The sequence below is a fragment of the Sander vitreus genome, chromosome 19 (assembly GCF_031162955.1).
Source record: "Sander vitreus isolate 19-12246 chromosome 19, sanVit1, whole genome shotgun sequence".
NCBI lineage: Eukaryota > Metazoa > Chordata > Actinopteri > Perciformes > Percidae > Sander > Sander vitreus.
Window position 1 is genome coordinate 9,403,351 of NC_135873.1, and position 12,662 is coordinate 9,416,012.

General features: G+C 39.0%; 1 protein-coding gene across 8 annotated transcripts in view; it reads right to left on the reverse strand.

Moving 5' to 3' along the window:
* The window catches only part of LOC144534478 (phospholipid-transporting ATPase ABCA1), a 187,392-nt gene that overhangs the window by 137,761 nt on the left and 36,969 nt on the right, over positions 1-12,662 (reverse strand). For 7 of the 8 annotated variants that reach the window (XM_078276424.1, XM_078276418.1, XM_078276425.1 and 4 more), the window contains 4 exons: positions 6,704-6,833; positions 2,875-2,968; positions 2,457-2,598; positions 1,206-1,333 (listed from right to left, as the gene is read on the reverse strand). In XM_078276424.1, coding sequence (XP_078132550.1) covers positions 1,206-1,333; positions 2,457-2,598; positions 2,875-2,968; positions 6,704-6,769 — 430 coding nt within the window. In that variant the 5' untranslated portion in view covers positions 6,770-6,833. The remainder of the gene's footprint in view (positions 1-1,205; positions 1,334-2,456; positions 2,599-2,874; positions 2,969-6,703; positions 6,834-12,662) is intronic. The other variant, XM_078276426.1, reaches the window with a different exon arrangement.

Consider the following 12,662-nt stretch of genomic DNA (forward strand, 5'->3'; position numbering starts at 1 on the left):
CAACCAATCGACTGTTCATTGGTACCACCTCACAATGCCGAATAGCAGGGATCCTACTAAAGTATATACACACACCCATTCACATACGGTATCTATTCAACATGTGTTTTCTTCGCTCTGGGACTCCAGCATGTGCAGTTGAGATGATAAAGGGGTTACGTAATTTAATTAGATTAGCCCTTTTGCAAGTGTAATACATGCAAGTCAGTCAATTATCAAGATGAGGGGAGGAAGTGACATACTGGGTTATTCAAGGTTCAATTAAGATAAATGTTGGGTAAAAATAACCGGAATTAATTATGCTGTTTGCTGCACTACTTACACTCTATACAACACTTCCTGATTCCTACTAAACACATTATCATGCCCCGCATGACTGCAGGAGCATCAGGGGGATGGAAGGTTCGATTATGGGGAAAAAGAACATGCTCTGGGCTCTTCCTGAACACTGTTGCATTTCTGATTGAAGTGACCACCTGAGTCTTTTAATCAACCTTTGGTGAAAACAAAAAAAGGACAACACAATCACCTTTGCCACCATAGTCTTTTGATAGTACTCCATTCCCCATTCTTGTTAATGACCTTTTGTTCTCTCGCCTCCGACAGTGAATCCCATTAATTATGCCCAGGCTTAGATCTTTGATGGATTTAATCTTGTATATTACAAGCCAGCGACCCCAAAATGCAAATGGCCCACGAGCCGTTTGTTGAACAGCAGTACCACCCCCACCCCTTCCCCCTTTGTCTCTTTGCAAATTAGGTGCCGTATGAAAATCTGAATATCATCAGGCTAAATGAGCCTAATGCAAAGCAGCAACTTATCAAGACAAACGATCTGTCAGTCTGCACAGCAAATTGCATCATAAATAATCACACGCCATTGTTTTTAAGGGATAAAGGGGAATAACAAATCCTCCAACTTGTCATCCACATGAAGGGGATACTTTCCTTGATGAAGAGTACTTAACAAAGACATAGGAGAGTGATTGTTGCTGTGAATCTTCTCTACTTATTACTTTTTAAACAATTACTCAGTAGCAATAAAACTTGTATATCAAGAAAGACCAATCTGCACTTCGAATCTGTTGCGTTTCACCAATTTTGATGATTGTGTTTGATAATAACCTTAAAATAAGGTCCTTTGAATGAATAGTGCCATTGTTTTAAGGTCAGTGAATCAATAATTTGTATTCAAATTCTCTTACCATTACCAAAGTTAGACTGTGAGAGGACTGAATCCCACTGGCCGAGGTCATCTGCCAGCAACTGTGCCTTGCCGAGAATAGATCTGTTGACCAGGAGGGTTTGCAGCTCTATCAACATCCCAGCAATTCTGGTTTACCAGAAAGATAAGAAAGCTCATTAACTGTCGTTTTAGATATAATTTGAAATTATAACCAAAATATTCTGTTTTATCCTAATGTATAATGTCTTAGACAGAGGTGGGACCAAGTCACTGTTTTGCAAGTCACAAGTAAGTCTCAAATCATTGCACTGAAGTCCCAAGTCAAGTCCCAAGTCAAGACAAACAAGTCCCAACTCAAGTCCAAAGTCCTAAACTTTGTGTTTCGAGTCCTAAACAAGTCATAATGCAATATTCACCAAAACAGAGTAATAAATTACATTTACACAAATCATGAATGCCTTTTCAAATGTGTATTTTTTTTAAACAAGTTTTATCAAGTGCTACTGAACTTAATAACACTGACACTACACTTTCACAGTGTTTTATGTCTAAATGAAATAAAAAGACAAATGCAAAAGTATCAAAAATAATGTGTGTGTGCATGTGTGTGAGAGAGAGAAAACATAACAGTTTGCATAAAACAAAAACATTAGCTTTCCCACAAGGTTGTTTTTTCTGTTACTTATGGTCACCCCACATTTTCGCTGTTTTAACATTAGCAGATTGCAGCGCATAGCCTTTTACTTTTAAAGCTGATTTGTCATCTTGTTTCAGGTTAACATCAAAATGCTACTTAGGGAGGGAACCCACAACTTGACCCACCGACATGGCGCCTCTGTTAATGAAATGATTTAGCCTCGACTGAACGTTACCATTCCTTGTGCAGCTTCAAATGTCAAACAAAGTTGGAAGTTGTTACATCTCCATAAGTAATTTTCGACCCGCATGTATTGCATATTGCAATTTGTTTTTTTTGTTGACCACCACATAGTCTTTATACGCAAAAAAATGATCTTTAGTGTCAACATTTCCAACTGGCACTCAGCTCAATCTTTGAGTTTGGGGAAAGGTATCAAGTCTTTTTAAGCCAAAAGGCTCAAGTCCAAGTGAAGTCACGAGTCACTGGTGTTAATGTCCAAGTCGCGTTGCAAGTCTCGAGTAGAGTCTAAAGTCATCAAATTTGTGTCTTGAGTCTGACTTGAGTCCAATCATGTGACTCGAGTCCACACCACACCTTTGTCTTAGAAGAAGGGCATATCCCAGTACGTACATGGAGTTGTTGAAGTTGTTGACTTGGCCTGGTGTCTCCCCCGGTGTTGAATAGTTTAAACAGGGATTGTTGATGTTACAGATCATACCTTGAAGCCAGGGCAGCACGCCAGCTGATGGCATGGCTTTGTTTGGGTAGTGGCCTACAGGAATACAGGTGAATACGTACAGTATCCATGAACTCAGCTGCATTGCTAACACATCGTTGTTTGGAAATACAGTATAGATGCAGTGACGTCACAACAAGGGCAAGTATTTTTTTTGTTCTTTCTAGATCATTATATTTTCCTCAAGATTTTGAAATATACATAAGCTTTGAGTTCCTAGTTATTATTGAAACCCCCATTTAAACCTGAGGAGTTGTTCTGCTAATTGTTCTGTGAAATAGAGTTCAACATTACAGCTGGGCTTGTACTTACATTGGCCTTTATAAAGTGGCTCATTGGTGGACCGCACCCACACCAGTATGAAGAAGAGAAACAGAGGCCATATCACTTCAACGACCAGCCGCACCTGCACAAAGGATAAAGTGGTCTTATTTTCATAATTTGTTATTATATAAAATCATGGCTCACATCATTTGCAGTTAAAAATGTGACTTATGGGCGCCCATATATAGAGGTTTAGTCCTCAACGCAGCGGGCCTGGGTTCGACTCCAACCTGCGGCCCTTTGCTGCATGTCATTCCCCCCCTCTCTCCCCTTCCATGTCTTCTGCTGTCCTATCAAAATAAAGGCTGAAAATGCCCCCCCCCAAAAAATCTCAAAGCAAAGGTGCCTGGACTATTAATTATACTGTTTATGAATGACTAAAATGACCTTATGAGGCTGTGTATTGATGTGATTGTGCTTACAATGTAGCTGCACATTCCATAGTCCATTTGTTTTGCGGTTAGTCTTGCTTTTACTCTAAGCACTTCCTGGATTGATAAAGAATCCTCAAGCTGAAGCTATCACACGCTCTCTATCATCTCCTCGACACGACGATTTAATCCTCTTCTGGATGAAGAGTACAAACCACTTCCTTGCTTTAATTCAACCATTTTAATACCTGCCAGAAGGTAGTGCCCCATTTGACATGCTTGGCTTTTATTTCAACCTTAAAGATGAAGAGCGAAACCAACAAAGCACAAATTGATGGCTTTCCTTCTCCACTGGGTTCTTTCTCATATTTCTTTCCCTCAGTTGGCCTTTCAAGCTTCCACATTTTCCAAACACACCTACATGATGATTTATACCGTTGCGGTCAATGTGGAAACAACAAAGTAGTGCAGTTTCTTTATACATAAGTCAAGGTAATGCGCACCTCTGAAAGCTGGTGGCCAAGTAACTTTTGTACAACGGTAGAGTTTACTTTGTAATTCAGCAGGAAGTAATATCCAACAGCAGATGACTTCCAATTAGATATTACAATGCTGCAGGTCATCCTTTTTTGACTCTTCAACCCCACACCTTCTGCCATCTAGGCTTTTACGCGTCCCTAGACACACCACTGCTCAACAACCCCACCCACCCAGCCATTCACTCACCCACTGAGCCCTCTCTGCTCACCTCAGCTGACCTGGTCTGCCTGCACACTCAGTCCTCTCAACATCTCTGCTAGAGTGACCTGCTTAGAGAAATCAGCTGAAAAGCTCCAGTCAACCAATCCCCTGCTCCTGCTATGGTAACCTGTTCAGACATTGTATCTGATGACACACATTTGCACAAATAATAAGAGAAGACATCTATACTGAGGTTGTTGTCTTCATAATTAAAGTGGAGGGCAGGCAGAGGTGTCGAAAATACAATAATAAATATTGCCTGTAATGCCCGGCACCATGGTAACCTTATAGAGTATATTAAAGTAAGGTTTCTGCAGTAGAATAGGTATTGGGGGGGGGATGAACACATTTTATTTAGTTCAGTTAGGTATATATGCATATAGTGAATCCGTTTATAATTTTATCATTGAATTACAGATGAGAAAACTGCAGAATATCACATATTCACAAGATAGAATTTTCAAATTCAGTCTTTTAATTCCCACCAGTCTGCGTGTCAGAGAGGATGTAGTTCTGCTGAGAGGGTGAATTATCATAATGTATTCCAAAGAAAAGGCATGGAGAGGGAACACAGAGATCATGGGGACTTTCTCAATGTCTGGCTCCCCAGGCATTTGCCATCGGACACCAGCGTCTTTGTGAAAAGATAATCTCCTCCTATGAAATTATGTGAAATACTGGACCATAAAATCAGTTTCATGCCCGTTATAAAATCTTAAAATGCTTGGTGAGGCATTCATATAATTGGTCATTAACCTCCACAAGCCCTCCAGAAGCACCATTGTCCTTGCTAACTCCCACTGGTTTTGTCTAATACCAATATTTCACGTTGACATTGGCCAAATATCCTACATTCCACGCACAAAACCACCACTGTCACCTTACATATTATAGGAGAAAAGAAGGCACATATTTCTCCCTGGTACAAAAGGATACCACCCTGCTCTTTCTGCTCGTTGATACAATTAACAAGGGGAATGTTTCCCAGATACAAAGTTATAAAATTGCAAATGACTTTGCCTTGAGTTATTCCAAGAAAGTAAGAACTTTGATGAAAGCAATTTTTTTTTTTTTTTGTGAAGATGTCTTTTGTTCTACTCTGGCAACAGGCACACCGCTGTGCTCGAACCCCTGACAAAACAAGTGGGTGGATGTGACTCCTATCATCAGTGCAAGGGTATAAATCAAAGAACACACTGCAGCTCTTTGTAACAGCTATATCTGCTTCAAAATTACTCATAAGGCTAACTAGATTCCATGGCAACTTGTTCTCTGACCCTTGAAATGCAGTTGTGACACACTGTAACAGTTATCTTCCTGCAGCATGTGACCTCTTGGCCAGTGTGGGAGACATCTGAGGCAATAAAATCCACCATATATCACTGGCTGATCATGTGTAGGCTAGTGTCTGTTACAAGAATGAGGAAGTAACGACTTGGGTTAAGGGTTCAAAAATCTAGATTTCAATTGACATAGTTTGGAGATTTACCTGTAAATCTTTTATATTCAGCCAGCATTTGTATTTAGTTAGGCTAAACAATTTTGTCTATCTCCTTGTTTAGTGTACACAAATCAAAAGAGTTTCACATAATCCAGAGATGAGACCATAGTAGAAACTAGAAAAGGCTATCTGAAGACAAAATAAACGCGCTTGCTTTTATAGGGCTGGGACGGTTCGGGGGTAATGCCATTCACTTTACCGGCAGTGTTGACACTAGATAAAGCCACCGTGTCTTGAGAAGCTCTAGCTTGTTGTTTTATGGTTCACCTTTAAACTCACTTTACATCATCTTTGCCAACTCTTTTTCCTCTCTCTTTTCCTCACAGCGGCACTCATACGCTACTCTCCGTTAACGCTCGCTCTTCTTGCACGACCACACGGGCACTGACGTCACTCACTTAAGGCACCCTGCCATTCTCGCTCTAACTTATGCTACTCGTAAGAGGGTTGCGGTATACCGCGGGAATTTCTTGCTTTTCAACCGCGGTAAGAAAAAATCCATACCGTCCCAGCCCTACTTGCTTACGCTGAAAATCACAGGTGCAAACACTGCAAATACTTTAATAAAATATCTTGAAATGTTAATTGTTTGCTCTAAAGCAGTTGAACGGTGACAATGAAAGCAGGTACAATTGTAGCTGAAGTGGAGTGGCAGAGATACTATAAGCACACTGTAAAAAGTGAAAGTGTGTTGGTATGCAAGGAGTGACAGCAGATGGAATCTCAGTTGGAGTTTTTTTTAATTTTGCAGTTTTGCAAATATTAATAACCTTTAATTGCTGGTAACTGGAGTTTGTAAGAAGAGCCTAAAAGAGTGTTTGCCCTTCAAACAAAACATTTAACATTCGTCACTCCCTATCCCGTTCAATTAGGCCAAAAACTGGCGTTGTTAGAACTAAAACACAGGCAATGTGACATAATGTGCACAAGCGATAGATCTCCAAAAATTGAAGGTGACACTTTGAATTGGTCGTCATTAAGGTAAGATTGTTCTTGTTCTCTATTGGGAGAGTTGAAGGCGGCTTACTTCTATAGGAGACAATTTTCACAGTAAATCCCTCCTATTACCTTCCCCTCTCCTGAATAACTTAGTTGCCTTTGATAACACAAGCCTGGGACCATATCACCACTTTCCCTCCATTGCTGACCAACTTTAGCTGGTATATGTTGATTTGTGAAGGGCGGTTGGTGAGCAGAAGTGTACCTTTTGTCTCTTCCGGAGAATGAAGTTCTTCCACAGGAGCAGAGTGAACTGCGTCAGGAGACCCATTACGGCTTATCCTGGCAATATCCTGCCAAAGCGTCGCTATGGCAACTGGCCCACTTAATAAACCCTGGAGAGAATAAAAGGCAGAGTTTGGTTTTAATACAGAGGAGCAATGCATCTTGGGGGAGTGCCACTAATCATTCACTTCCCCAGGCCTTGGGGCTTATGGTGCAGCACCTGTTCGAAGAATTATTATCACCTACACTCAGCAATGTCTCAGGTAGAGTTTGTGCAATTTGCATCTACAGTATAAGAATCTTTATTAAAGACCATGTGGTTGTTTTTAGTAATGTACTGCCTATAAAACGATTATGTCAAAACCAAAATCTCTTTTTCCTCCCAAAGGGGGATGAGGCTATGTAAACTGTGTCTCATTACACACCACTGTGCTACAAATTCTGTCAATTAGACTTTTTTTGGTGACCAAAGCAAAATAAGACAAAAACGTCATGGACAACTGGCTCACTTTTCATGTGGACAAAAGATTGCTGTTAAATATTTTACTGCAGGTTTTACAAGCCACTGAACACTGATTACACAGATAATAAACAAATAGATCTGCCGTGGCATTTTTACACTGCTACATCAAGTATGACCTTTATTTAAACCTCCACAACTGACAGTCTCTGCTTTGACTACAGTTCATTCAATGGCCTGCCGGGAGGTCCCTTTTATTACTACAACAACGTTAGTTGCTTTTAAGCCCAATTAGCCAATTAAGAGTTTTACCAATTTACAGTTGCCATTTAAAATGTGTTCCAGTAAAAATATCCTCTCTGTAAATAATGGTTTTATCCATGGTCAGGACCATCCATACATGCATGTGATGTATTCTATGTTAAGTCCATGTATTTAACTCAAAGCCAAATAATCTACTGTATATAACGTAATGTAAGTGCATTTTGTTTTTTTAAATGTGGTAGTAATTGATAAAATGTTAAATTTTGTTAAATTAGTACAGATTGTTTGGGGTAGTTGGGTCTACTCCATTGTAACACAAACAGTTTGACATACATGACATACACTGAATATAATACTCTATATGCAAATATAAATTTGTAATATAGCAAAAGATACATTTGAATATAAGGGAGGACTTGACTGATTTTTTTTTTTAAGCATATATATGGAAAAATATATAAGATATGGTATGGTAACACCTAACAACATACACTAGTTCAGGATATATCAATTGCTACTAACTTGCAAACAAATACTTCATTTGCTATATTATATCATTAACTTAAAATATGTTATTTAATGTATGTTGATACTGTATTTCAGATCTTGATATTGAAAAAAAAATAAATAAATACATATATAATTTTTTCATTGCTTGTTGTGGAGTTAAAGTTCCATGTGAGAGCATGTGTAGGAGTACAAGTTTAAGTATAAACAATTATAAATGCAAGGAGGGCTTTTCATTCTTAAAAACATTCAAAGAATAGTTATTGTTATTATTTAATGACCTAGGTGTGTTACCTAACTGTTTCATGTTGCAGAGCACTTCAGGTGATGCTCTGTGGAGACTTTTAAGATTAGAGGATGTGTACTAGTCAGGTAGGGATGGGCTTTTTAGCCCAAGGGTAGTCCTGACAAATGTGCTACCTTTTAACGCTCCATTTCCTCCTTCTGTACAGGTTCCATCTTCCCTCTGTGTGTTTACATTATTTACTGCTACTTCATGGATGTTTTATTTACTGTCATGGGAAAGTTGAGGCTACCTCACCTACAAATAGCAAAATAAGCACTCTAATGGACGCTCAAGGCAATTCAATAATCTATTACAGAATGTTGGTGAGATGTAACTGCTGAAGCATAGACTTTGCTGAATACATTTTTTTTTTATTGGCAATGGTAATTTGTACTGTTCATCAAATATGTTGTTAAGATATCAAATTCCACGTTTTGATATTTATCAGAGATTGCTGTAGGTTGAATGTACTGTCAATACACCACCTCAACCACAGTAGTTTTTCTTGTAGTGTACTACACACTAGTAAATGCATGAACACTCAACTCCATCAAATGCTTGTATAATTGAGTATGTGCTGCATTGCTTTGCACAGCTTTCAAGCCTTGTCTTTTGAAACATGTAATGCGTAAGAAACGTGACTGCTTGGTACCACCTCCACTCTGAAATCACGTCAAGCATGAAGGGTAAACAACATCTCTAAGGACATACTCAACCCATACGTCAAAAATGTGTGTGCATGAGTTGTGTTGGTATCTGAGAAAAGAGATGTGTCTGTGTGTGAGGTAGGTGTGTGTGTGTGTGTGTGTGTGTGTGTGTGTGTGTGTGTGTGTGTGTGTGTACACTTTTTTCCAATTCCACATCTAAAGAACAGATAACAAGTAACAAGAGAGGGTATGATTGGAATTTGAATTGCAGCCGCAGTATTACAACATAACACAATACTCCAGAGAACAAAAACCATACACTGTGAAGAGTGCTTTCCAGATCATCATTTTAATCTACGACTAGGAGCACAAAGAATAATTGAAGTAGGTTCATTTTGCCACTTTTTGGACTTGTTTTTCACAAGAGTGTGGCCATCAGGCGCTGGTATCAGCTTTTCACGCTATCAGTTCCAAAGAAAGCCCCAACATAGGAGCAAGGAAAGGAGAAAGGGAGAGAATGTAGTGATACAAAAAAAAGGAAAGCAAAGTATTGAGAGGATATTAGTGCTGATGCATGCCTGCCGTTTGGGGACCAGGAGCAGCAAAGTGCATTATTTCAGCCCCTAGGATGATCGAAAGACTACACAGATATTTGTCATAAACAGCATGAGAGCAGAGGACGGCAGAGTGTGTCTGAGACATCAGTTACAAGGGGGCCGCTATAGCCTTCTGAAGTGTATAACGGTCCCTGTGCTCCTCCATTTAATCTGTCTTTTTTTCTCCATCTATTCTCTACCACACACTGCTGTACAACCACACAACACCAGGAAGTCATACTGTACTCTGTGAGAAAGTAGGGTCAAGGAGATACTTATGGTATTTGTCTTAATTACAGGTAAAACATTACGATGAAGTTATTATTTTACAAATGAGCACTTGTTTTTTTTTAGGTTTTTTACACCGGCATGATCATGCTGGTGATTTAATGGCTGTACAACTTAATCACCAGCATGAGCTGATCATTCGGCTTTAGTTCATTGTTCAACAATAATCTGAACTGATTACATTTTCAAAAAAAGAAAAATTTGCCTTACCTGAATTATAGAGTATAATAGCATGCAAACAAGCCTTAAAACTGATATCTTTAGTTGGTTTAAATTAGAACATTGGTATAACTTTTTAAAAGTATAACTTTTAAGAACATGTGTTGTGCAGAAGAAACAAAGAACAATGTCTACAACATCGTTCAATGATAAAAATGGATTTAAAAAACATTCTGTAGCTATCCAAACATATGAAAACTATTGCACAGCAGCTCACTATAGCCTACTGTCAGTTCACTTTTAATAGCAACAGAAATTATATAAATATAGTAAAGAGTATAAAAAAAATGGCAAACACAAAGATATAATGAAAATAGTTTTGATTGATATAGGAAAGCTATATGAATAAATTCAAGGCGGTTATGATCAATTCTAAAAGTGACCCAGTTTCATGGCTAAATCAAATATCTAAACATCTATAGAAATGTTTAAATCCACTTCTCTCTCCATCGATTCTTAAAAAGAATGTGGCTGGGGCGACCTCTAGCTCACCCAGTAGAGTGTGCGCCCCATGTAGGCTGAGGCCTTGGCAGTGGCCTGGGTTCGAATCCGACCCGTGGCCCTTTGCTGCATGTCGTCCCTCCTCTCTCTCCCCTTTCCTGTCTTCAAGCTATCCTGTCGATTAAAGGCCATGAAAAGCCCAAAAAATATCTTAAAAAAAAAAAGATGTGGCTAAGTGCACAGCTTCCGTTTATTGCATTGAGAGTATGAGAATCACAGACCCATTGGCTCTGGATACTCAAGCTGCACATTTCTCATTTCCCAGTGTTGACGTCTCTAGTTCAAAAATGGTGATGTAACTCTACCTGTTTGGCACAATACAATGTCACATCATGACATTTGTATTGGAGATGGGCCAGTTGCAACGGTGGTGACACATGGTGTCCCATTGCTCTGTTGACCAGTGGGACATCTCATAATGTGAATGTGAGTCCTCAACAAAAACATTGTGCTGAATATTGTAAAGGAATGTTTTTTTTTTATTTTATATGTTAATAAACCCTATTCTAAAGTGTGATTAAACCTCTGGTTTCTTCCGTCTTCAGTCAGGATGCACTTCGAACGGGCAGTATCAACAAAAAATGTATATTGTGATAAATATTGATCGAAATGGAAAAATATATCGTGATGACATTTCTGCCATATCACCCAGCCCTAATCTGCACTATCAACAGCCAGTAGTAGCTGCAATAATCTCCTTTGCAGCTCTACATGACTTAAGGTGCAATACTAAACCTTATTATATTGTCTAGCAGGACCTTGTTCTCTCTGGGGCTCCTCTCTTCCCTGGCCCTGTGCCAGCTCTGCCAAGATGACAGGGAAGCGTTTACTGACCCACAGATGACTCTTGGTCACCTTTTAGACCCTGACACTGAATTCTAAGCAATATACTGTGAAGTCCTTCTGGAATACAGTACTTTGTTTTGGAGGAAGTTCATCTCATATCTCAGCCTTGTCCCCACTATCCACAGCCTTACACAGCAGCAATGCAAGCTTTTAAAATGGCAAAATGGCCAGTCTGCTTACACAATATTAAATATGATGAACTATTATTATGAAATAATGATCCGACATCAGATGTGAGTGAAAGACATACTGTAAGTACATAAAGTGTGTGTATGCCACATACTGTATTGAAGCACAAACCAAAAAAGCATAACTGTGGTTAAATTCAGGTAGTGGCAACCAGTATCTAGAATTAGCATTGCTAAAACGTAGCTTATTACAATAGAAATAAGTGTGTTTGTACTACTGTCACTAATTCAACCTTTTTGCACCAAATCCCATCACTGAGACTTTAAGCTGTGATATTGGAGTCTGTCAAAATGATATTGCTGATATTAAATCAGTCATTACAGGTAATTAGTTTTAAGAGAAGTAATATACCTAAGCTCTGGTAACTGTGCTTCATGTGGCAACCTGTCAATCACTTTTAGCAGCTAATTACTCATTCATTAGAAACAAATGAAAATGATGAATAAAAAATTATAGGATACATGTTAGCACTTAATGAATCATTAAGACATGTCATTCAAGAAGAAATGATCTTGCACGAACAGTATACGTTACAAAGGTGGTACTACCTCTTTACAACTTTTTATATCAGTCTAGGCTCAGGGTAAATCATTAGCATTGGAGTAATGTTGCTCAGCATGGGCTAAAGTTCACCATCCTTCCTCTTGTGACTCAGCAAACAAGCTGGTAGAATAATAGCATGTACAAAATGCATGATATGTAGTCAACTATAACAAAACACTAACAATTGGGAACTTAGTGTTCTCCCGTTATTGTGAAAGGTATCCACTGAAATCATTTAATTCCGTCTTACCTTCTTTATTTCTATTTTAAAAGCAGACGGCCTGGAGGCCAGTTTAACTTCAAATAAGATAAGTAGTTCTCACAGCACTATATTTGATCCACTACTGACAAGACAGACGGAGGAAAACAGAGACAAGTGCATAGAGACCCAGGCCTGAGCCTGAGCTAGCCTCAGGAGTAGAGAGCAAGCTCCGATAACAACAACAACAGAAGCGAGGCAGCATCACAGGAGGTTTCAATACAAAACATGTGTCCTGTTAGAGAAAACAAACTGTCAAAAACAACCTACCTCCAAGCAGTTTGGTTTTCACCCATCAGCACATCTTAGGAACTAAAAATGGATTTGACCAGTT